This window comes from Elephantulus edwardii, unplaced genomic scaffold (genome assembly GCF_000299155.1).
Source record: "Elephantulus edwardii isolate Elephantulus edwardi_28Jun2011 unplaced genomic scaffold, EleEdw1.0 scaffold00212, whole genome shotgun sequence".
NCBI classification, from domain to species: Eukaryota; Metazoa; Chordata; class Mammalia; order Macroscelidea; family Macroscelididae; genus Elephantulus; species Elephantulus edwardii.
This window is the reverse complement of record NW_006399962.1, coordinates 3,684,963-3,711,254: the sequence shown is the minus strand read 5'-3', so window position 1 is coordinate 3,711,254 and position 26,292 is coordinate 3,684,963. Positions and strand designations below refer to the sequence as shown.

General features: G+C 41.4%; 1 protein-coding gene across 3 annotated transcripts in view; it reads left to right on the top strand.

Moving 5' to 3' along the window:
• RBMS2 (RNA binding motif, single stranded interacting protein 2) overlaps nt 1-23,958 on the top strand; it is a 96,295-nt gene extending 72,337 nt beyond the window's left edge. Inside the window, exons 4-13 of one of the 3 annotated variants that reach the window (XM_006897614.1) lie at nt 2,500-2,591; nt 3,928-4,085; nt 11,187-11,266; nt 11,400-11,509; nt 11,797-11,843; nt 16,305-16,398; nt 22,404-22,481; nt 22,806-22,916; nt 23,447-23,527; nt 23,871-23,958. In XM_006897614.1, the coding sequence (XP_006897676.1) occupies nt 2,500-2,591; nt 3,928-4,085; nt 11,187-11,266; nt 11,400-11,509; nt 11,797-11,843; nt 16,305-16,398; nt 22,404-22,481; nt 22,806-22,916; nt 23,447-23,527; nt 23,871-23,951 (932 nt within the window). In that variant the 3' untranslated portion in view covers nt 23,952-23,958. Of the gene's footprint in view, nt 1-2,499; nt 2,592-3,927; nt 4,086-11,186; nt 11,267-11,399; nt 11,510-11,796; nt 11,844-16,304; nt 16,409-22,403; nt 22,482-22,805; nt 22,917-23,446; nt 23,528-23,825 lie in introns of all 3 variants that reach the window. The other 2 variants (XM_006897615.1, XM_006897616.1) reach the window with 2 other exon arrangements.
• The last annotated feature ends 2,334 nt before the right edge of the window (nt 23,959-26,292 follow it).

Sequence of the window (26,292 nt, the reverse complement as noted above, 5' to 3'; positions counted from 1 at the left end):
GGACTACAGTTGTCTTCCTTTTTTTTTTTTTTTTTAGCAAAACAATTTAAAAAGTTTATTAAGGTAATAAAACTTATTATTTGCTTAGCTAGTGTAGTGAAAGGTAGGCCATGCAAAAGATTTTATGTGAAAAAGAAGAAAGAGGTAAAGGTTATCTTATTTCTTTTTTTAAATTTTGTTTTTTATTCACTGTTGCACATTTTCTTTCCCCCTTCTCCTCTTGCCCTCCCCCAGCCCACCTCACAATGCACTCCTTGTTCCAGATTGTTCTCATACATACAATGCATAATCATCTATTCCTTTCAGACAGTTCCTTCCCTCATCTGTTATAATGTTCATTATCTATCCACTCTTTCCCTATTCTCCCCCAGAGCTCCCCCATTAGCCTTCCTATTTTATAACAGCAGTATTATGCCCTATTTGACCTTTTGTGACTGAGATATTTCACTCAGCATAATGTCCTCCAGGCTCCCCCCATTGTGTAATGTTTTACAAGTTCATTGTTTTTCGATGTTGTGTAATAGTCCATTGTGTGAACATTCCGTAGTTTTTCTATCCATTCATTTGTTATGGGCACTTGGGTTGCTTCCACCTCTTTACTGTTGTGAATAACGGATCAATAGTCATGTGTGTGCATACATCTGTTTGAGTCATGGCTCTGGTTTCTTTAGGATATATTCTCAGTAGTGGAATTGCTGGGTCAAATGTTATTTCTATTTCCAACTTTACGAGAAAGTGCCAGACTGCCTTCTGTAGTGGTTGTATCATTTTACACCCCCACTGGCAGTGAATAAGAGTTCCAATCTCTCTACAGTCTCATTGGCATTTGTTGTTTGCTGCCCTGTTGAAATTTACTATTGTTTCTGGATTTACTTATTAAAAGCACTTGTGGAGTGTAGGCTTATAGGATAAAAATGCAGCAGTTTTAAATAATTTCTTCTTTGTTATTATAAAAACTTACATAGGAATAGTTGTCCTAGTGGAGAAGGAGAGAGGAAATAGATTTATCTAGATGGCTTAGTTGTTGTCCTGTTCTTAGTTTCTACCACTTTACTTTGTTTTCTCCGTTAGATATGGAAAGATTGTCTCTACGAAGGCCATCCTAGACAAGACCACAAACAAATGCAAAGGTGAGTGAACAGCCACCCTTGGCATGGGAAGTAGCAGTGAGTGAGGCTGTCCTCACCTCTGCCCGTTACTGAAGCTGAGTCCTGAGGATCTAGTGCCGGGGAGAAGTTTTCAGGCTTAAAGACGAGGGTTGCAGTTACGTGCCATCAAGTTGGAACTGACACACAGCTGAACGCTCAGTGGTTTCAGCTGTAAATCTTACGGCAGTAGATTGCCCACCTATCTCCTGGAGCAGCTGGTGGATTCCAGCTGCCTGCTGAGTAGATATTTCAGTTCTTCAATGACCAGATTGTTTGAGCTGAAGATGGTGTTTTGGAATCCAGAAGCTAAAAGATTACACAGAACATATTTGAGTCTTTTGAGCTAGACCTCACAGATTAGGTGGCAATATTGTTTCTATTTAGCAAAGCAGTGAAAATGCTTTCTGTGGGAGGTCAGTGACTTATTAGATGTTCTTTTCTGAGGATGAATTATTTTACTGGGGTTTTGAGCAATTCTAGAGGGAGCTGGAAGGATGGGAGAGATCTGCAGGTTGGGGTAAGGAGGGGCTCTTTCCCCGCAGGTGGCCAGTTATCTGCTCTGGAGAGATTACATTCCCTACATAGTTAGCATTTCTGAGGTATGACTGGAAAAGAGGAGGTAGTACTTTTAGAAATGTGGAGGGAGGGTTATTGGAAAAACTAGAAACCAGAGTGCTCCTTGGAGGCAAGGCTGGTAACATACTTAGTTGTTAGGAGAGGTCAGTCCTTGGAGGCCAGCATGCTTGGAAAGGTGGAGGGTCAGCAAAGAAGAGGAAGACCCTCAGTGAAATGGACTGACTGATGTAATGACTGTAATAGTGGGCCCAGGTATATCAGAGATGGCGAGGATGGCACAGGATAGGGCAGGGTTCAGATGTAGTATTCACAGGGTTGCTGTGTGTTGTGTGCAGCTCACAGCAGCCAATGACAACGATTAGTTCCACAAGTTTTAGAGGTTTGAAAAAGAAGTTGAGGTGGGAGGGAGAAAAGTAGAGTCAACACAAGGACTTTATTGCCCTTGGCATTATTAGGTATGTTGTTGTTGTTAATATACCATCCAGTCACCTGCAACTCCTAGTGACCTTATGCACAATAGCTCTAAACCCTGTCCTGTCCTAAGCCAGTCTCACTGTGCCCGACACACTTGCCCCCATTAGCCCAGTCAGTCGCTGTGTCAGTTCAGAGTTTGAGGAGCGCAGGGGTAGTCTGACTACCTGAAACCTCTTGATTGCTGTTTCTCCTTCCTACTTCTATCATATAGACTTTAAGTCTTCCTCTGGCTCCTGAAAGCCCTGGCCTCCTACCTTCCTTACACTCTCCACCTCCCACTGATGCTCTTTCCTTGTTCTAGGCTATGGTTTTGTGGACTTTGACAGTCCTTCTGCAGCACAGAAAGCTGTAACAGCACTGAAAGCCAGTGGTGTGCAGGCGCAGATGGCGAAGGTAAGGGTGCTGCCCATACCTGTTCCTCTGAGGGTCGTGATTTGTCCCAAAGTTCCAATTCCAAGGCTTTCAGAGAGCCTAGGACCATTCAGAATTCAGGGCAAGAGGTATCCTTGGTGCTTTTTTACCACATTTGGCCAAGAGGAGGCTGGACAAGGGTCTGACCCATTGAACATCCCTTGGCTGTTTGAAGAAAGTAATGTTCTGAGTTTGTCCACCTAACTCTGCTAACTCTATTTCTCTCACCACATTGTTAGCAGTTAAGAAGATCAAGAGGTTTCTTCTCTTCCTTCTGCAGCTGCTGCTTCTCCACCCTGCCCTCACTTCCCTACCAGTCAGTTTGTGGTGGTTTTGCTATGTTCTCAGAAATCATTTTTGCAACTCTGTTCTCTGCAGGGGTGTTGTATTGGGGTGCTAGATGGGAGCCACAGCAGGAAGGAAGCTGACTCCATCTCAGATCTGCTTGGAGTTACTCTTCCCGTTTAGTCTACAGAAAAGGATTTTTATTCCCCCTCTCCATGAAGTGAGAATTACCCCTCTGCCTTTCTAAGCCATTGTATATCCTACACATGAAGCTGGGGAGATAGGCCTGTCAGCAACCCTTTACTGTCATGGTTAAAAAGGAAGCCCCGAAGAAAAAGGCCAGAGAGGAGTGAATTAAAGGAGCTGGTGATCCAATGTGACTGCGTAAATTCTTCAGAATGTTATGAGCTATGAGAAGATGTTATCACTGCTGACACTGCCCTCTGAAAACAGTTTTCTTTCTGGAGAGAGATTCCAGTGTTTAGGAGCCTTCTGGGTTCCTGGAAGACTAGAGCCTTCAGGGCCTCCTGGTGACCCAGTGAGCTGTACATCTGGCCCTTATGCAGCCTGAGCACATTGTCCTTCCCGTTCATTCCTCCTCTCCCTTCCTGCTTTCCCTCCTTTAGGGAGTGAACACACATTCCTACTTTGGAGGATTCTGCTGTGGCCGGAAGAGGGGGAGGGGGAGCCACGCAAAAACAATCCAGCCAAGGAGCAAAACAGTCCAAGAGAATCTGGCCTCTGGGACAGGCTGTTGGAGGAGGAAGGGGTGTTGCTCTGCCTGGTTTTTAAAGAGACAGTCAAGATAGGTTTGACTGTATCATGAACTTGTACAGTTCTGGGATTGTTGAATCTGCTTTTTGCCCCTGGACTCAATATACAACCCAGGGTAGTGAGATTGGATGTTAATACATTAGTTAAAATTTTCTTTGTGTGAGATCCTGTCCTTGATATTTCTTTTCATAGATGAAGACTGAGCATAGAGAAGGGGTAAGAAAGAGGTGTTTAATTTTATTATCTTTTACTCCCATAGCAACAGGAGCAGGACCCCACAAATTTATACATCTCAAACCTCCCACTGTCAATGGATGAGCAAGAATTGGAGGGGATGCTGAAGCCCTTTGGCCAGGTTATCTCCACCCGAATCCTTCGAGACACCAGTGGGACCAGCAGAGGGGTTGGCTTCGCAAGGTGAGGAGGTGCCAAGAATGGGAAATGATGAGGTTAGTAAAAAATGTCACCTGGAAGGTCACCAAAATATCTAGGACCAAACTATTGACCAGAAGGTCTTGTGAGTAAATCAAAAGTCCATTTTATATATATATATATATAAAAGTCCATTTTATATGGCAGGCCTATTCCTGTGGGTCTGTCGTAGTATTCCATGTCAGAGCAAACTGTAGCCCCAAACCATTGCCTGGCCTCCTTGCTCATAGGCTGCAGACACTGAAGCGGGTTACACAGTGGAGAAAAAATTAAAAGCCCATTTTATTTAAAAGTCTATTTTAGTCTAAATACTAAAAAAAAAAAAATAGGAGTCCTATCTTTAATTTCTCCTCAGCACTTTCTGTTCCTCAACCAATATAATTTTGTATATATTTCTGAAGTTCACTGAATACTTTCTCATGCTCTTATCTCACCTAATCTTTATAGCAACCTTGTGAGGCAAACAGAATATTAATTTCTCATTTTCCAGATGAAGAAACTGATAATCCCCAATGTGAAATTATTTCCCAAGGTCTCACACAAGTAGGTGGTAGAGCCAAACCCCAGTCCTTCCGAGTTCAAGCTCTTTTTCTTTCACTATCTGACTGCTGCGGAGTCAGAACTGACCCAGAACTGACCCTCCATTGGGTTTCTGAGGCTGTAAAAGGCCTGGGAGGAGGTTGCCCAACTTCCTCCTGAAGGAGCTGATGGATTTGAGTCACCAGAGAGGGTCAGCCTTGGGTTAACAGCACAGCTCCCTGCAGACAAGGCTGCTAAAGCTCCCTAAAAGGAAGATCTTTTCAGTTCTGTTAGGAGACCTAGATGCTGGAACCAACTCTGCCACTAACTGGCTGTGTTCTCTCTTACCTTTTTGAGCCTTGGTTTAGAGTGAAATGAGATATAGATGAGAGATTTCTGTAAGATGTTCCCTAGGACTTGAATTCTCCAAGGTGCCCTCTGACAGCCTCGGGCATGATGCTTGTAGGATTGCCATTGACAAGGTTCACTTTTTTTGTTTTTTTATTTCATCTTCACTTTTCTTGACAGAGCTCACTTTTTTCCCCACAAAATTTGTTTTCTTTTTTATTAGAGTGTAGGTTTACAAATCATGTTGGATTTTTCCTTCAGTCATTCATAGTTTGTTTTGTAACATTAGTTATCATTAATTGATTATAATATCTAATCAAATGCTTATTGAATTATTGTTTTATCCTTCATCCAGACTATCTATATATTAATTTTTACTTCTCTCTCTCCCATCTCATTTTAACCCTTCAAGATTTATTCCATATGTAAGCTTTTCCTTAGATTTTTATATTAGTGGTCTTATACCATAATTGTCCCATTGGGACTGACTTCAGTCTTTCAGCATGATTTGTTCTAAATTCATACATGTTACGAAGTATTTCACAAATTCTTGATTGTTTTTAAATTATGCATAACTCTACTGTGTGACTATGCCATTGTTTTTCGTTAGCCATTCATCGCTTGTTGGGTATTTGGCTTGTTTCCAACTCTTTGCTATTGTAAATAGCATGGGTGTGTATATCAGCTTGTTTTACAGCTTTTATTCCTTTAGGATACACATACGTCATAGTAGGATTGCTGGATCAAATAATATTTCTATTCAACTTTCTAAGGAAGTGCCAAATTGTAAAACTCACTCTAGAAGTGGTTCTACATATACTTAGTTCAGATTTTTGTTTTTAAGGAATTACATTGCTTTTTTAAAACAGTTTGGAAACTACTAAAGGGTCTTTTCTATTTTATATTATCTTAATTGTTCTACACACACTCCTTTATTCTGGAGTGTTTCCATCTCTGGAATGAGTAGATTCTTTCCCAAGCCAACTCGATCTTTGTAGCACCACCTGCTGGCAATTTGAACTATAACTAAAGGGGTGTTCCAGGCTTGTGGTCTTCAGACTTCGTTGCTTCCAAACCATCTCGTGAGAGAAATTCCCAGATTTTCTCAGTCTACAGCATAGCAGTAATTCCCCCCACACACACACAGAGCATCCTACATCTAAAGAAACATGTAATACATCAATTTATTAAGCAATTAAATAAATGATCTCAATTACACTCAAGTATCTGTGTCTTAAATTTGCATTCATTTGAAAAAATAGTGCATATACATTAAAAGAAATGGTAAATTGCACTGCAATTCCAAAGGCCCATGGTTTGAATCTACCAGCAGCTCCTGGGAGAAGGATGAGAAATTTCCTCCCATGCAGTTTGCTGCCTCTGAAAACCTGCTGGAGCTGTCAGCTATGGGTTGATTCAACTCACCAACAACAAAAGTTAGAAGAGTGACATATCAGGGAATTGAGCTGCTAATCCAAAGGTGGGGCCTCTCTGGTGATTCAGGTCTATCAGCCGCTCCCTGAGAGAAAGATGGGCTATCTCTGAAAACCTGCCAGATGGTCAGCTATGAGTTGGTTCTGACTCAGTGGCAGTGAGTTAAATTGAATATGTTAAAAAAGAAAATATTTTTCATTTCAATCTTAAATTTTACTAATGCACAATGAATGTGTGTGCTGTTCCCCAGTGCCTCAATCATGGAGTAACATTGGAAATGTTATACAAATGGATACTTTTCATTTCTTTGAACACATTGACTTTGCAAAGATAGGTTATCAAAAAAAATGTAGGATGCACACCCATGTTTATTACGGCTTTGTTTGCAATAGCAAAGATCTGGAAACAACCCAAGTGCCCATCAACAAACAATGGATAGAGAAGCTCTAATATATTCACACAATGGAATACTACACATCTTTGAAAAACAAGGAACTCAGGAAATAATATGCAAAATGGATGACCCTGGAGGACATTATGCTGAGTGAAATATCTCTGTAACAAAAGGACAAATATTGCATAGGGCCACTGTTGTAAAATGGGACTGACATTGGGGTTGAGGGAAGACAGAGAAGGAGAGGAGGAGTGATGTATATTGCATTTAAACAGATGAGGGAGAGAACTGTTTAAAAGGGATATATGAATGGGTATTCTTTTCATTACAGAAGTCCACAGTGAAGGCTGCCTAGTGGAGTAGACTTTTTGGGGGGGAATTGCATAACAATGAAAGAGTTTTTCTTTTTAAGGAGAAGAGTGAATTGCGGGGAGAGGGGGTGGGCAGGGAGAAAAGTGCAACAATGAATGACCGGAAACCCTAAGTCTCTGTAAACTTTCATTAAAATTAATAAAAAAAGAATATAGGGTGATCTAATGTTGAAGTGGTAAACTAATCTGAGTTAATAGTTTCTTCAGTGTCCAACAGATTTTTGTTGTATTGTATTCCAAAAGTTAAATCATCCCTTACTGTGCCTCTTTGCCTGTGCTTTGATGGCACAGTTCTAATATGCTATGCTGCTAACCAAAGTCTGGTGTGTCTAGCAATTTGAACCCAGAGAGGTGCTCACCTAGAGAGGTATCCCTTCCCTTAAGATTTACAGCCTTGGAATCTGATGGAGGCTTGCTGTGAGTCTGAATGGGCTCGTCAGTGAAAACTTTCCTTTCTCTTTGAAAAGTGTTTATTGATCATATACAAAATAAAGAAAGCCTTATATATCACAAACACACACCCTGTACAGCAAAAATATGCAGGGGAGCCTGGCCCAGCACTGCCCCACCTGGACAGTAATTTAGCAATAAATATATGCTGGCCCGTGGCAAGAAGCTGTGCTGCAACCCCTAAAATATGTGGTTTGAGGCTGCCAGCTGCTCCCCTATCAGGATTGACAGTCTCCTCCGCCTCTGAAAATCTGCCAGAGGGTCAGTTCAACTCTTCAGTACACAATAACAATGCATGCAGGGCAGGTAGGCCAAAGTCCGACCAACCAACTATTGTCCCACCTGCCCAATCACCCCTCCCTCAGGATTGCAGCCTGTCTGGGTCTGACTACTGCTTCAAGGGCCATGTGATTGCATGCTTGTTGCTTAAAGTGATGGAAGTGAATTTGAATGTGTTTTTTTCTTGTTAAGTGGCTCTGTGAGTCCATCAGAGACTTAGGGTGCTTTAGAGCATTTTAGAAGACCTAGCTCTTAAGACTTGTGAAAAAGGGGAGCTCTGGTGGCCTAGTTGCAAGGAGCTGCAACTACAATCCCAGAGGCGCACGGTTGGAATCCACCAGATGCTCTGCCGGGGAAGGAGGGACAATCTCCTCCTGTACCAGTCAGATCTGATTTGACGGTACACTCACACAAAAATAAAAAATAAAAAAAAAAATTAAAAAAAAAGACTTGTGAAAAACTATGAAACCTTTTGCATGTTCCTATTGTTGTTGTTGATCGTCCTCAAGTGGAGCACAACTTATAGCAACCCTATGTTCCTATACTAGTTGTTGTTGTTGTTATGTGCTGTCGAGTCGCCTGCGACTCATAGTGACCCTATGTACAACAGCCCTAAACTCCGCTCTGTCCTGTGCCAATCGCACTGTCTCCGACACCCCCATCCCGATTACCCCAGTCACTGAATCAATCCACCTCATAGAGGGCCTTCCTCTCCTGCGCCTTCCCTCCACCCTCCCAAGCATGATGTCCTCCAAGGACTGGTCTCTCCTTACAGCATGACCAAAGTCTGTCAGCCGTACCTATACTGGTATCTAAAAATTATCTTTATATTGATGCAAAAGGTTTTTTTCCAGTGAATTATAAATATTGGCATTTAAAATGAAAATTATTAAATCATTTAAAAATTTATCCAAGTAAGATCTAAATATCATTACAGTTTAGGACATAAAATGATCCCGTTTTTAAAATACTTGGGCCATTTTAATAGTAATCTCATGCATTGTTGTTATTGTAGTGGTCTGTCCCCTTCCACCCTGATCATATTTGTCATTCTTTTTTCTTACAGAGTTATATTTTAGTGTAACATATTTTTATAGCTGAAAACCTTTTATGGATCATCTGCCATATTTCTCTGCAACAGAAATATATACATAATTTAAATTTTCCCCCTGTGACCATAAAGTTCTAAATATTGACTTAATTAATACAAACTTATCTTTATAATTATTAATTCACAGTTGCACAAAACAACATAAATATATTAAAATGTTGATACAAAATTATTTTACATAAGGTACATAGTCTTGGAAATGCTTTTCCTGTGACATAGATAAGTTTTATTTTGTTTAGAGTTTTGTAATTAGGTCATATAACCCTCAATGAATATTGCTTATTACTAGATTACATATTATTACTTATTACATAAGTACATGGGAATGGAAGAAGTTTTGTTAAGGCAAAAATCCTTTTCATTCCTTCTGAATTACATATCAAAACCAAAGTGACAAATCATCAGAATTTATTTTTAATCTATCAGTTGGCAACCTGCTGAGACTTCCAACTCTGTTGGAAGCAAAGAATTGAAAGTATTTGTTAACTTCATCATCAATACCTCATGTTGAGATTTGGGGTGGATGACAACTAATTGAAAGGGAACTTCAATTATTTGTTCACTACAAATTATTTGTTCACTTGGGGAGCTCTGGTGGCCTAGTGGCAAGAAGCTGCACTGCAATCCCAAAGAAACACGGTTCGAATCCACCAGACGCTCTGCCGGAGAAGGAGGCGCAATATCCTCCTGTACCAGTCAGATCTGATTTGACGGTACATGCACACAAAATAATTAAAAACAAAAATTATTTGTTCACTACAAATTATTTGTTCAATTATTTGTTCACTACTAGCCATTATAAGCTCTTCCTCAGGCAGATGAATTTTAGGAAGATTTCAAGAAGTTGAAGTTCTGAAGAGAATCTCTTAAAATACTCCAGATCTTTCCACATTTGGAAAGATCATTAAGAGTTGAATGTAACCCAGTGGAAGGCTGCTGTTCTTCTAGATCTGATATATAGTTTTTCTTAAAAGGTTCAAATTGAGGCCTTTTTTCAATTGCCTTCTTTATATAGCTCATGATTTTAGGGAGCTCTGGTAGCTTAGTGGCAAGAAGCTGCACTGCAATCCCAAAGGCATGTGGTTCGAGGCCACCAGCTACTCCATGAGAGAAGAATGGGAAATCTCTCATGCAATTCGCTGCCTCTGAAAACCTGCTGGCAGGTCAGCTATAGGTTGGTTTCACCTCTGAAAACCCTCTATAGAGTCCGCTATGGGTCGGTTTCGACTCTATGATACACAATAACAACAACCTTGGTATAAAAAGTAGTCTACTGAGACAACATACTGCTAATCAGGAAGGAAGGGATAATACTGTACTTTGCATTTTATTGTTGTTGTGTTTTCAGAGGCAATAATCACAAAGGAGGAGATTGCCCATCCTTCTTCTTTGGAGCAGATGGTGGATTTGAACCATGTTCCTTTGGGATTGCAATACAGCTTCTTATGATTAGGCCACCAGAGCTCCCTATTACAATATCTAGGATTTTATGATTTTCAGCATGTGTTTATGTACATGATCTCATTTTATCTGTATAACCCAGAGTTTTAGAGTTACTATTACTGAGCAATTGACCTAAAGAGTTTTCCCAAGTCAGCTCCTGAAGCTCTGGGGTGAACTGGCATTAGAATCTCCATCTTCTGATGGTTCTCTGTCAGTGCTCTCTCGTCAACATTCCTTAACTCAGTACTTCTCAATTTTTTTTCCATAACCATGAAACAGGGGCTTGTTCTTACTTCTTCCTCCTACAGACTCATGAAATATCAGTGATAATGTCAGTTGCTAATCAGACATTAATAATTGTAAAAAGAGAGAGGTCATGCTGCTCTCACTCCTTTTATAAAAATTAAAAGCAGAAGAGAAAAATAAGTACTGGCAAATTATCATTTCTGTACCAGTCATAACATTAGGTCCATCCATTGGAATCTTCTTTGGAATAATCATAGCTTGAATACCTCCACTGTTCCTTTGAGGACCCCTTACAGAAGCCCCTTGAGAGCCTACATTAGAGATTTGGGTTGCATCTTCCAGATACCTTAAGTTTATGAAAAGGAACTCTGTATTTCTGTAGTCATAACTTTGGAGCTTTTATGGGGTTGGGACTTAGAGCTTTCTCTTTGAATGTAGGGAGAGCACAGATCCTGGAGAAGCTAGAGCCTAACCCCTCTTGTGCTCCTTAGGATGGAGTCCACAGAGAAGTGTGAAGCCATCATCACCCACTTTAATGGAAAATATATTAAGACACCCCCTGGAGTACCAGGTGAGGCATCTGGGCATCAGGCTGAGAGGGCCGCAGGTTCTTCCTTCCAGTGAAGATGCTGGAGGAATCTTGCATGAGAGTGAGAAGGCTGAATGAGGTGGAACTCGGTTGCCTCTCTTCTTTCTTTCGACAGCCCCATCTGATCCCTTGCTTTGTAAATTTGCTGATGGTGGGCCAAAGAAACGACAGAACCAAGGAAAATTTGTGCAAAATGGACGGGCCTGGCCAAGGAATGGAGATATGGTAAGAAGATATCTGAGAAGACGGGAACGAAAAGGACTTTAAGGGGACCAGAAGTATTCATGGCCTGACTTTTCATAAGCTTTAAGTAGCAAGTTAGAGAGCTACAGTTTGACTGCAGGGTATAGTGCTATATTCTTCATTGTGTGTCTTTAATTGGATTTTGCAGCCTGAACTGTAAAGAAAACTCTGGAACAGCTGCAGTGGGTCTTGACCCAGCCTTGACATTCTAGGCTGCTCCTATTTTAACCCAAAGACTTAGAAAATGAACACTGTGTCTTTCTTTGTAGGGTGGCATGGCCTTGACCTATGACCCTACCACAGCTCTTCAGAATGGGTAATTATATTTTTTTTAATTAATTTTAATGAAAGTTTACAGAAACTTAAGGTTTCCAGTCACTCATTGTTGCATTTTTCTCCCTGCCCACCCCCTCCCCCTAGAAATGGGTAAGTATATTTTATATAATCAAGCCACCAGAAAATTACAAAAGCCTATATCTAGTCTCTTGGATGTCCCATCTTTTTTTAAAAAAAAAATTTTTTTTACAAAAATAAACAGAACAAAGCCCCCCATTTCCACGTTACTAGACATAATGATCTGTGACATTAATCTTCACATTGTGTAAACATTCTCGTTACGTCTGTTCTAGTTCTTTCCCTCCTATTTACTTAAATTCCCTTCCCTCCAAACTTCTCATATCTAAGATAGCTCCTCGCACTTTCCTCTTACCTTGTTGTGTTGGTGATGGTATACGTCATAGCTGACCCTTTATTGGCTTTTTAGAGGCAGTAAATCTCAGACGAGAGGAAATTGCCCATCTCTGTCCCACACAACAGCCTGTGGATTCTAAGCAAATGCCTTTGGGTTGGCAGTGCAACTGCTGTATGGCTGCTGCTGTTGTTGTGTACCATAGAGTCGGAACTGATTGATAGCTGACCTTCCAGCAGGTTTTCAGAAACAGTTAATTGCATGGGAGGAGCTTGTCCATCCTTCTCCCATGGAGCAGCTGGTGGCCTTGAACCACGTGCCTTCTGGGTTACAGCCCAGCTTCTTGCCACGAGGCCACCAGAGCTCTCTTACTACTAAGCTGATGGTTTTTGTTTGTTTGGTTTTTAGTTCAGTATTCAAGAGTGATAATCTTTACCTGTGGGCTAAACTGAGCGATGCACATTTTTGCAGCTAGCATGTGTGATACACAGTTTTGCAAACCATGAGGTCCCTTTGTGCGTGTTATTTCCTTAAGTAGACTACCCATGCTTTTTACATGTTGATGATTTCCATTTCTTTTTACTTTTCTCTAACTAATGTGTTTCATACTAACCCTTCCTCTTGGTGCCTGTTGATGTAGGAGCTTAGTTCCAGCAGCAGACCCTCAATTTCCTAAAGTAAATCCATCTCCTGACTAGACTCTTTCCCTCCTTGTTCTATAAACTACTTTCCACGTCAGGAAGAACTCACTTTTTCTACCCTAAATACAACCTTTGCCAGGGCAGCTGGCTATGCCCTGGAAATGCACAGGTCTGAACCCCATCTATAGAGGCTATCCAGGCAGGAGAGGCCAACATACTGCAGTCATGCATTTTTTTTTCCACAATACAGATGTTTAAAATGAATACAAAGGGAAATAAAAATCACAAAATTATACGTACTACAACAATGTGTCATGTATTAGATGGACAAATGAATGCACCAAGGTGGTATTTAACTAAAGATAAAACTAAATATCCAAAAGGCAGCACTCATTGGTCGACTTCTTTAACACAACACACTTTTATACAGATTGAAAAGGTGTCAAAGTTAGTAGCTGCAAAGTCAATTCTTGCAGATGATTTTATCTTAAAAGATTTCAGAAAACAGATCTGAAATACCAGGTTTTGTTTGTCAGCTATGTCAGGGATATTCAGAACAAGAAAAAAATTATAATACAAGAGAGTTCAGATATATACTTTATGTGGCTGGCCTCTGTTGCAAGATTGTACAAGTTAAGTGCAAAAACTAAGTCTGTCCAAAGATCCATACTAGCAGAGTTTCAAGCTTCTGCTAGGTAAACTAGATAGAGCATTTATTATACAGCAAGGGCAACACTAAAGAAAAAGAAACAGATCTATGATGAGTACACAATAACAGTATCATAAGCATCACTTGAATAGAATTAAAAAAACTGTACAAATATGCATTTCAGCTATTCAGAATGAATACATGAAGAAAATTTTTTATTTCCCCAAAGTCTACTATACACATTGAACTGGTGGTAGCTTGTGTGTTGGCCCTACACTACCATGTGAATCAGGTAACGCACCCCAAAGATACTCAACCAAACATTTACAGAGGAGAAGTTGAAAAGGCAGGTAAAACATACTCCTGCTTTCCCCATGAGCATTCTCGAGCCATCAGTATTGGATTTTCACATTTAGTCACCATGTGTGTCACAGCAGATGCTAAAGCAGTGTCAGCTAACAATGTGTCATATACTCAGAAATAACCACTGAGGCTGCAGTCAAGCATTTTTGACCAGCAGACCTTGTGCTTCAATCTCTTGACCCTGTGGATGCTGTCGAGTAGTGTGAGAGCCATGAGTGTAGGGGTCTCTTGTCTCTCTGTCAACCCTGGGACCTGTGGTAGAAAGCAAAGCAGGACCCACACCTCACTGTCTACTAGGCTCCAGGTGGGGCTGACACTGTGGCACCCAGGAGCGTGCTGGGTGGGCCTCACATGCTACAGGTCAGCCTGTGCTCAGGCAGTAGCAACCTGGTGTGGTGTTGTATACCCTTGAGTCAGAACTGACTTTCCAGTGGGTTTTCAGAGGCAGTAAAACTCACGGAGATTGCCCATCTTTCTCCCACAGAGCAGCTGGTGGATTTGAACCACATCCCTTTGGGTTGCTAGTGCAACTCCTTACCACTAGGCCACCAGAGCTCCAGCCTGGCATGCAGCCCTGCCTAGTCCTCCACAGGCCTTCTCATAAGGTGTCAGGGAGCAGGTCAAATATAAGATGCTCTACTGCTCTCAGGCCCCCAGTAGAATGCCCCAGAGTAAGTTGTTTCCTTTCTGATTACCACAGTCCTGTCAAATTCAATCCAAGCTTCTTGACTATGGCTTATGTCTTTATTATGCAAATGTATTGGCATGGGCACACTACTTGTGAGGAAATATAGTAGCTTCAGTTCCAGATTTGGAGAGGAATTTAGGACAGTAGTCTTTGCAATTCCTTCAGTCTCTGAAGGTCCAGTCAGTATGGATTGTCTCAGAATCTGGAGATCTGTTCTGCATTTTGGTTCCTATTTATTAGGCTTCATCTGTTGTGTCTCTGATCAGAACCTTCAGCACCAGTAGTCAGATACCTAGTTCTTCTGGTCTCAAGGTGGAGGAAGCAGCAGTTAATGGAGACAATTTCTCCAGTAGCTCAGTTCCTTCTCTTATTCTTGGGTTTGCTTCTTTTTTCTTTTGCTCCAGATGAATGAAGACCAATAGTTGTATCTTAAATGCCCACTCAGAAGCGCTTCCCCCCCACATTTTACTTTTTACTGTGCTTTGAGTGAGGAAGTTTACAAAGCAAATTGGTTTTCCTCTCACCAAGTGATACATGTTTTGTTATATGGCATTAATTATAGTCCACACATTGTAGTAATACTCTTCCCACTTCATCCCAGTGACTCTTGTTTCCACTCACCCTTTCATCCTATCTCTTCCTGTATGTCTTCTGATTTTTATCCCTGGAAAAATGCTATCCTTTTAACCTTGTATGGGTGAATATCATTCATAAGCCTTTAAGACCCTGTATACTTCTTACTGCCAAGATCCATCTAAAATTAGCTATAATATCCCTAGTACCATGACCTCTTCTAAAGCCTGCACATCTGGCAGTTCTGATGGTGAAGAGATTGAGATAGTTAACAGTTTTAGGTTATTTGGTTCCACAGTCAACAGTCTTGGTAACAGCAGCCAGGAAATCAGGAGACGAATTGCAATGGGAAAGTCAGCAGTGAGGGACGTCTCAAGAGTACTGAAGAGCAATGATGTCAGTATGGAGACTAAGGTGCGCCTGATCCAGGCTATAGTCTTTGCAATTACATGCTATGCATCAGAGAGTTGGACAGTGAACAGGGATGATAGAAAGAGAATTGATGCCTTTGAGCTATGGTGCTGGAGAAGAGTGTTGACTGCTAGGAAAACAAACAGGTTTGTCCTGGAGAGGGTGAAGCCAGAATGCTCCTTGAAGTCAAGGATATTGAAGCTTCGTCTGACATAATTTGGGCATGTTGCAAGGAGGGACTGGTCTTTGGAGAGGGACAGCATGTTTGGGAGAGTGGAGGGACGGTGCAGGAGAGGAAGACCCTTGATGAGATGGATCAATTCTGTGAGTGGAGTGGTGGGAGTGAGTGTGTTTGAGACGGCAAGGTTGGCACAGGATAGAATGGCGTTTAGGGCTCTTGTACATAGGGTTGCTATGAGTCGCAAGTGACTTGATGGCACAACAACAACATACTTCTTACCATACTGCAAGTGAAGACAGGTAGAACATAAACTTTAAGAGCTATGTTAGGACAATTGTCCCATGAGACCATGACCCTAAGCCCCCGAAGCATGAGAACTAATCCCTTTGTATGACTGTTTTTTATTAGTATTGACATCTTTAGCTGGTCTCTCTCCTGTTTTTTTTTATTATTATTGTTGCAAAATGGATGTTTCATCTTGATTTTCAGGTGGCAGTTGGTGGGAAATGGCTGTGCCTGTCAGAGGGGGACCCTTACCTGTGATTTCCTATCACTTCTTACTGATTAACATTCTCTCCTACAGATTTTACCCAACACCTTATAACATCACTCCCAACAGGATGCTTGCTCAGTCAGCACTGTCCCCATATCTTCCATCTCCTGTGTCATCATATCAGGTATGTTCACATCTCCTTTCTCCTCAGAAAAATTCTGGTGGTTTCCCCTGTCATTGTGTTGCTGGAAATTGCTTGTTAACTTTTTAGGTTTTTCCTTTATACACATTAAACTTAAACTCAGGCCCACTGTGTTAAAATCACTTCCAACTCTTGGTGATCCTCCATTGAGTTTCTGAAGCTGTAAATCTTAGTGAGTGGAGATTCTCTCCTGATGACCGATGGGCTGGTGTATTCGAACCTTTTGGTCACCACTAGGTTCTATTGATACATATTCTACATGAAATTTTAATGTGAAAGCATAAAATGTAATTACGTAGATGTCTTGATAGCCAGAGACCATTTTGGTGGCATCCCTTTGTTCTTCCCTATTTTGCTTTAGCCGTCTTCTTCCTTTCCTTCCACCCCTCCTGTAAATACTCATGCTGATTACCTAGTATGTATCATCTTCCATATTTGTCTTCCTGTGCATGTATATGTATGAATAAAGTTTTAAAAATCATTGTTTTGCAAAAATAAAATCATATAAATACATATTTTTTCATAAGATAATTTTATCATAATAAGATATATTTTTTAATATCTCACTTTTCCCACTTAACAGTATCTTAGACCAATAGTTTTCAAAGTCAGGCCCCTGGACTGGCAATACTGGAATCTTACAAAGAATGAGACTGGGAGGCAAGAACTTGCATTTCTACCAATGCTGACTCTTGCTGCTGGTCCACAGACGATGATTTAGAAAGAACTGGTTTTTACTGTACAGAATTTTAGATTTAGATTTGTATTTGTAATTAAATAATGTCTTTCTCATGTGGAGCTTTTGAATTTCCTGTCTTAAATTTAAAGGCCTCTTTAGTCCTGGTAACAGAGAGGGTTTCATGTACAGCTACTTACCATGTTTTTATTTATTATCAGCAAAAGAAATAAGCTTTATGTCTTCTTTTACAACTTTAAACCAGTTAGGTTCTTAGCTCACTATATTTACTTGAACTTACAGTAATATGTTTTAATAGCAACATAATAATAGTTTTCATATTTTAGTAGTTGTTGTTGTTGTTGTTATGTGCCGTCGAGTCACTTGCGACTCATAATGACCCTATGTACAACAGCTCTAAACTCTGCTCTGTCCTGTGACAATCTCATTGTCTCAGACACACTCATCCTGATTGCCCCAGTCACTGAATCAACCCACCTCCCAAAGGGCCTTCCCCTCCTGCGCCTGCCCTCCACCCTCCCAAGCATGATGTCCTTCTCCAAGGACTGGTCTCTCCTTACAACATGACCAAAGTATGTCAGACAAAGCCTCAGAATCCTTGTCTCCAAGGAGCAGCCTGGTTTAACCCTCTCTAGGATGAATCTGTTTTCTTAGCAGTCCATGGTACCTCAACACTCTTCTCCAACACCAAAGCTCAAAAGCATCAGTTCTCCTTCTATCCTCCCTGGTCATTGTCCAGCTCTCTGACTCATAACAAGTGATTACAAAGACCACGGCCTGTACCAGACACACCTTTGTCTCCAGAGATACACCGTTGCTCTTCAGTACTTTAGAGAGGTCCCTAACAGCAGACTTTCCCATCGTAATATGTCTTTTAATTTCCTGGCTGCTGGTACCAAGAGGGTTGATTGTGGAGCCAAGCAAACTAAAGCTGTGAACAATATCTCTTTACCATCCATCCTGATGCTGCCAACTGGTCCAGTGGTAAGAATCTTTGTCTTCTTGACATTGAGCCTCAATCCAATGTAAATTTTTAGTTTTTATACTAGTCTTTATTATTTGAAATAATTTTTTTCTAGTTCTATTTCTTTTCTCTCCCCCCTCTAGCTCTATTTTACTTTTTTTTTTTTTAAATTGAGGTTTTTATTGAAGGTGTACAGAGAACTTGGATTTCCATTCTTTCATTGTGGCACATTTTCTTCTCTACCAGTTCACTTTTCTCTTTGAAGAAAAAAAAAATCTTTCCATTGTTGTACAATCTATTTTACTTGGAGATGTTTTTACAAAGAATGGCTGCTGAATTTTGTCAGATGTCTTTCAGTTTGTTGTTATGTGCCATCGAGTCACTTACAACTGCTCTGAACCTGCTCTATACTGTGCAAAGCTCATCTTCCCTGACATACCCAACCCATTACCCCACTTATTGAGTCAATCCATCTCATCCTTTCTCATCACCTTTCTCTCCTGCACTGTCCCTCCACCCTCCCAAACATGATGTCTCTTTCCAAGGACTGGTACCTCCTTGCAACATTTCTAAAGTATGTCAGATGAAGCTTCAGAATCCTTGCCTTCAAGGAGCAGCCTGGTTTCACCCTCTCCAGGACAAACCTGTTTGTTCTCCTGGCAGTCCATGGTATATTCAATACTCTTCTCCAGCACCACAGCTCAAAGGCATCAATTCTTCTTTCATCCTTAGACATTGTCCAGCTTCCTGATGCATAGCAAGTGATTGTGAAGATCATGACCTGGACCAGGTGCACCTTACTTTCCAGACTGACATAGTTGCTCTTCAGTACTCTGGAGAGGTCCCTGATAGCAGATTTTCCCAATGCAATTTGTCTTTTGATTTCCTGGCTGCTGGTACCAAGAGTGTTGATTGTGGAGCCAAGCAAGCTGAAGCTGTTAACATGATACTATCCTTTGGGGTTTTTCTCCTTCAATTTTGACTTTTGTTTATAGAGTTTCTGATCTTAAACAATCCTTTTATCTTTTTTTAATCTTTTATCTTTATCAGCATGGTCTTAGTGCTACATTTCTATCTTCTTATTGAATAGATAGGGAGCTCTGATAGCCTCATTGTAAGGAATTGTGCTGCCAACTCAAAGGCAGTTCATATCCACAAGCTACTGTATAGAAGAAAGCCTAGCAATCTCTTGCCATGTGATTTACAGCCTCTGAAAACCTAGTGGAAAGTCAGCTATGAGTTGATTCCAATACTATGGTGCGTAACAACAACCTTTTATATATATATATGATAAAATTTATGTACATATTTATGAGGTAAAAAAAGATAAAATTTTCATATCACAATGTCTCAAATGATTTTTCTTATTCTGGGCTTTTTTTTATGAAATATGGATGAATGTGATTCCCTAATCATGTTACTAATAAATTTTTTGAACCTCCCTTAAAAAATTTGCATATAATAAAATTCACCTTCTTTTTTTTTTTTTTTGAGAATGAAATCCGTTTTATTACAGCTGGGGAGTAGGTTGTACAAAGTCTCAATAGGAGGGGCAAATACTAGCTAAATCAAGAGGGCAGAGGCAGGAGGCCCAGAAACTATACTGTAAGACTCTGAGTGGGTACAAAAATGGTAAATATGGCTTTATCCTACAATTCCTGTAAGTCCTTAGAGGTCACTCATGAAGACCTTGGGGCCCTGAAAGGAAAGGTCTTCCTCATCAATGCTCTGGGCCTGGAGTTGAAAGCTGTTTGAGCTCCAGGTTAGGAAGGGTGCTCCTTGGGAGATTCAGCTGGTCTCTCAGCAACTTCAGTTCTTCTCGAAGAATCTCTGACTCCTCCCACAGTAATTGCCGCTCATTCTGCAATTCCTGGTGTCTTCCACCGGTAGCATTGTACTTTCCTGATCTTGATTGTATGTGGGTTTGAGTCTGGGCTTGTTCCTGCACCTAGCTATGAAGGCCCTGCAGTTCCCTTCTAAGGCTTTCCAAGCGTTGTTCAAGGATGCAGACTTTCCTTTCTCAAAATTCACCTTCTTAAAGTACACAATTTAGTGGGTCTTCCTATATTTAGAAAGTAATGCAGCAGTTACCCCATCTTAAATCCAGAACATTTTATCATCCCAAAAAAAAAACGCTGTCCCCAGCAACAGTTGCTCCCATTCTGCCTGCCCACAGCCTCTGGCACCCAATAATATTCACTCTGTCTGAATTTGCCCATTCTGGAAATTTCATATAAGTAGAATCATAAGCAATGAGGTCTTTCCTGACTGACTTTTATGTGGTACATTTCAAAGTTAACCTTTGGTATACAATATGGATGAGTATTTCATTCCTTTTACAACCCAGTAGCATTTCATTGAGTGGATTTACCCAACCTTTGTATTTATCCTTCATCTATGGGTGAACATTTGAGTTGCTTCCTCCTAGCTTTTGGCTCCTATGACCAATGAGGCTGCGAACTCATGCACCTCAGAGATGCTGAGAGTTCTTTCCAGACACTGCAATAAAGCAAACACCACAATAGAGCAAGTCACACATTTGTTTGTTTCCCAGAGTATATAAAAAGTTATGTTTACCTTATAGTGTTATTTCCACAATATAGCATTATTTAAACATTTGAAATATTGGGTGAATTCCCAAAATGTGACACAGATACACAGAGTGAGCACATGCTGTTGGAAAATGGCATCGATAGGCATGCTTAATGATAGAGGGTTGCCCAAACCTTCGGTTTATAACAAAACAAAAAACTCAGTTCTCATCTTATTGTGTTACTAACTTTGCTACAGTGATCTAGAATGAAACCCGCAGTATCTCCAAGGTGTGCCTGTATGTGTACCCATGCTGCAGTTTCTCTTGTGTGTATACCTAGGAGTAGAATTGTTGGGTCACATGGTAATTCTATTCAACTTTCTAAGGAGTTGCTGAACAGTTTTTCAAAGTGGCTACACCATTTTACGCTGCCACTATGAGGATTTCAGGTTCTTCACATCCTTCTCATCATTTTTATTTTTTGTTAATTCATTCATTGTTGCACATATTCTTCCCTCTCCTGCCCACCCCCCTCCTACTCCACTTTGCAGTGCACCTCTTGTTCCAGATTGTTGTCATACGTATAATGTCTAATCATATGTTCCTTTCAGACTGTTTGTCCCCTCATCTGTTCCAATGCAACGTTAGTTATTGCAGTGCTATTGTCCATCCTTTTGAGTCTAGATGATGTGAAGTAGTATCTCATTTTGCTATTTCCCTGGTCACTGACAAGGAGCCTTGGTGACATGGTGCATAGTGTTTTAGGCTGCTTACTGAAGGTTGGTAGTTCAGATACACCAGTTGTTCTGACAGAAAAACACAGGCTCCTCCTACAAAGACCTTCCTCGGAAACCAGATGGAAGGGCACTGTGAATGGTACCAACTCCATAGTCGTTCTTGATGTTAGGTATCGTTAAGTTGAGTATGACCCATAGTGACCCTGTGAACCACAGATCAGAACCCTGTCCCGTATTCTGCCATACTCACGATCTCTGTCACACACAAGCCCATTGTTGCAGTCACTGTGTCAATCCATCTGGTTAAGGATCTTCCTCTCTTTCACCCACCCTCCACCTTCCCAAGCATGATGTCCCTCTCCAAGGAATAGCAACGCCAAGTATGTGAGACAGAGCTTTATTATCTTTGCCAGTGGGTGTTAACCACGTTGAGCCTTGTTACATGTGCTTATTGGCCATTTGTGTATGTTTGGAGAAATGTTTATTCAAATCCTTTTTCTAATTGAGTTATTTAGTTGCTAATACTTTTTTATAATTTTTTTTAAGTTTTATTATTTTCTGTGTGTTTACCATCAAATTGGATCTGACTGGTACAGGAGGAGATTGTTCCTCATTCTTCAGCAGAGCATCTGGTGGATTCGAATCGTGCACCTCTGGGATTGCAGTGCAGCTTCTTGCCACTAGGCCACCAGAGCTCCCTTAGTTGCTAATATATTTTTTTAAATTATTTTTATTATTTTGTGTGTGTGTACTGTCAACTCGGATCTGACTGGTACAGGAGGATTGTTCCTCTTTCTCCAGCAGAGCATCTGGTGGATTCGAACCGCTCTCCTCTGGGATTGCAGTGCAGCTTCTTGCCACTAGGCCACCAGAGCTCACCTAGTTGCTAATATTTTTAAGCAGCTTATTCTTTTTAATTTTTAGAAACAATCTACTTTTATGAGTTGTTCGGTTGGTTTGTTTTTTTCCCCATGAGAATGATGTTCAAATTTAGCTGAACATTTTATCAGATCAGTAGTGTGCAGCTGCTAATGTTTGTGTTTTTGTTTGCATCAGAGAGTGACTCAGACATCTCCTCTGCAAGTACCTAACACATCTTGGATGCACCACCAGTCATACCTCATGCAGCCTTCAGTGAGTGTTCAGAAGGGGGCAAAAACCAAAGGGAGAATTTCATTTAAAGAACGATGGGATTTGATAACAGGGCCCGTGGACATAGACTCTTCTACCACCCAGCTCAAGGACCTTAAATCCTGGGAGTTCTTTGTCCTTGGACCAGAGTCCTTCCCAGCTGATGGGCAGAGTGCCTGGTCTGTGTGTATGTAGTTGAGCGGCGGCTCACATATCATTCAGTCCTCAGAATTTTAAAATGTCTGTCTTCAGCAGTACCATCAGACCTTGTTTTAGGCAGGCTGTCAGCATTCTATCAACTAACCTACTCTTTGTTTCTACCTGAAGGGTTCCGTTCTGACTCCAGGGATGGATCACCCCCTTTCTCTCCAGCCTGCCTCCATGATGGGACCTCTTACCCAGCAACTGGGCCATCTTTCTCTCAGCAGCCCGGGCACGGTAAAGCAAGATATTGCAATCTTGCAGAACAAGGAGTTCCTATATAATACTTTTCTGAATAAAGACTGAATACTTATCCAGGGCAATAGGAATCACTTCAGCATAGTTGAGGGCACTTCCATGAAGTAAACACCAGTGATTCAGGGATATAGTGTGGCTCAGCTCACCCTTTTTAACTGATTTCTGGTCACGAAGTGAAATGAATAGTGTTTCTGTCTATATGCTAGTTTTATCTAGGAGTGGATACACAATTGCTAGAAATCCTAATGAAAATAGTAATAAGAAGAATAGAAGAAGTGCATTAATTTTTTATTTGCTGAGGGCTTAGGAATGGAGAAGGCAGAGGAGGAAAGTCTGTCAAGCAGGTAGAAGTCTTCCTAAACCTGTGTATTTTAGAGCCAGCTGAAATGCTTTTACGAAGTTAATGCCCAAATCAGTTATATCAGAATCTCTGGGGGCGTTAAGAATGGCATCAGAAATTTATAAAGCACCGCAGGACTCACTTTTCTGTTTTGTCTTTTCATTCTTAGTATATGCCAACAGCCACAGCTATGCAAGGAGCTTACATCTCCCAGTACCCCCCTGTGCCTTCTTCTAGTGTTTCCGTTGAGGTAAGAACAACTTTCTTGTGTCATTGCATTGAGGATGGGAAACTGAACAGATTTGCCCCTGAGGAATCTTTTCCCCTCACAGTGAGCTGATTCTGTGTTAACATAGAACAGCAGGAATGTGCAGAATATGGGACGATTAGTCAGTGCTTGTGAATGAGGCCCTTCTTCAGATTTTGCAGCAAGATTGTACTGACCAGTATGTTTTGGGAAGAGTGTTGGGAAGGTGGGGATGGGGCAGACCAAGGAGGGCACTCAATTTTGAGGGGATGTTAAATAGGCTACTTTAGTATCAGGTGAGGGAAGGAAAGCACAGAGTGACTGTCCTGCCTTGGCTGTGGTACAGGAGAGCAGCGGTCAGCAGACACAAGTGACAGTGGATACTCCCTCAGACCATGGGATCTATTCTTTCCAGTACAACAAGTAACAGTGGGTAAGAATTAATTGCTGGGGAGTTTGCAAGGGGAAGGCTCCTGAACTGGGAGGTGGCAGTCTAAAAAGTCAGGCAGGTTCTGTTTGTTACTCCTTCTCTCAACTGGACCCCTCTGGTTTATGCCTCCTTCAGAATGGCCCTCCCTTCTTTGCTGGGAATACTACTAGTTTGTTGTTGTGTACTCTACAGTCAGAACTGATCCAGAGCTGACCCTTCAGTGGGTTTTCAGAGCCATTTAATCACATGGGAGGAAACTGCTTCTCTTTTTCTTGTGGAGCAGCTAGTAGATTTGAACCAAGTACCTTTGGGTTGCTAGCACAACTCTTTGCTACTAGGCTGTCAGAGCTCCCAGGGGATGCTACTAAGATGTAGAGATGAATTCTGGAGAGACAGATGTTCCCAGACTCTATGAGGTTAACCAGAAATGGAAACCATTGTGGGCCCTGCTAAAGATTAACACTTGGCCACCATTTTTCAAACATATGTTGGGGCCTGTAAAAGAACACCTCTGTACTCCTGCCCTGTGTTGCAAGCAGGGAAATTAATTTTGACTTCTTTCATTTTCAAAAAAGGTTTTTTGTTTTTGTTTTGTTCTATTTTTGTTTTAAATTATATTCTTTTCCTCTCCTAAAGGAACATAATCACTAGAACCTCTTCTCAGCTGTATAACAATCACTTTTTTATATTTTGGAATTATTTTGGGGGCATTTTAAGTACTGTAAGGACCCCTGATGGTGTAGCGCATTATGAGCTGAGTTGCTGGCCTAAAGGTCAGTGGTTGGAATCTCCTGACCACTCTATGGAGAATATGACCCAGTCACAGCCTTGGAAACCCAACATGGGGTCACCATGGGTGGGAACTGACTCAACCATCGTGGATTTTGGTTTGATTTTAAAAACCATTTATATATAATTTTTAAAAACATCATAATGCTAGAACTTCGAGGAGTCCACTGGATCATTCTCATTGAGTTGTGGACTTTGTGCATGTGTAAGAAAAGATGCAGACTCTTAAAATTTTGGGTTGGTTTTTTTTTTTAAAAAAAAAAACCACCAAACTGCTCTCATACCCTGTCTTCTCCACACATCTTAAGCGTTCACTCATCCAGATTGTTCTTTTTCTCTTCCATACAGCAGAGCCTTCCTATTTCACCTTTTAACAGTTTTTGATTTTGTGGATGTCTTTTCTGAATTAAATTTTGTATGGAATATTTTGGCTGCTGGGCAAGGAACAAAGTGGAGCAAGCAGGTGATGGAAGTGGCTTTTCCTCCTCCTGCCCTGCCACCTCCTGGGAGAAGACGACTAGCCTTTGACCTCAGGAAGTGGAGATAAGATCTAGACTCATGAAAGACAATCCCATAGCCTCTGGAAGCCAGCCAGCCACCCTTGAGCCAAATATGGATGAAGACTCAGTCTTGGCTGGCAAGTTCCACAAGAATGAACTTCGTGACTTCTGACTGACTTCTCACTGTGGGGCCGGCATCCCTGAGGAAGTGTCTTTTGCAGCTAAAACTCTTCAGGAATACTTCTTTCCTGCTTTCTAAGGGATCTTTTTTCTGCGCTAGGCCCCATGGCCACACTCTTCCCCTTTACACATTGTTGTGCCCAGAGCGGTGACCACTTAGGCTCCTTCCACATTCTGGGAGGATCGGTTCTACATCAGGAGACCAGTGGTTCTCAGCTGGACATTTGTGGCCTCTCGGGACATCTGGCAATATCTGGAGACACTTCTGGTTTCTATACCTGGGGGGTGCTACTAGCAACTCATGAGTAGAGATCATAGATGCTGCTCTACTAATAACATCCTACAGTGCACAGTACAGGTCCCCACAAGGACAAATTATCAGTACATGATGTCAGTGCTGCTGAGGTTGAGAAACCTCGATACAGTGTTGTGCCTGCACAGTAGGACTTGGGATATTCGCCACCCCCTGCCCTGGACACACCGTGCCTTTGGACACACAAGCAGTTAATTGAGACACACAGCTGGGCTTCTTGAGTTCTCCTCGGGCTTTATCCTTTGGCTCCTCTGTACCTAGCTAGAGCTGTCCTTCAAAGGCGCATGGCTGTGTGCACCCGTGCCCCATGTACAGAGCAGCGCTGGGGAAGTTCAGAGCCGTTTCATGTGTGTGGACTGTGCTACAGAGCGGGGCTGGGGAAGTTCAGAGCCGTTTCGTGTGTGTGGACTGTGCAGGGCTGGAAAGGACAAAGCTCTCTCTCCCTGAGTTGCCCCGCCTTGTTTGGGTCCCTTTCCCAGAGAACCTAACGTGTCAGAAATAATTTTCCTTCTTGTGGAAGGACAACAGGGAACTATGCTAGAAAATGGCAATAAAT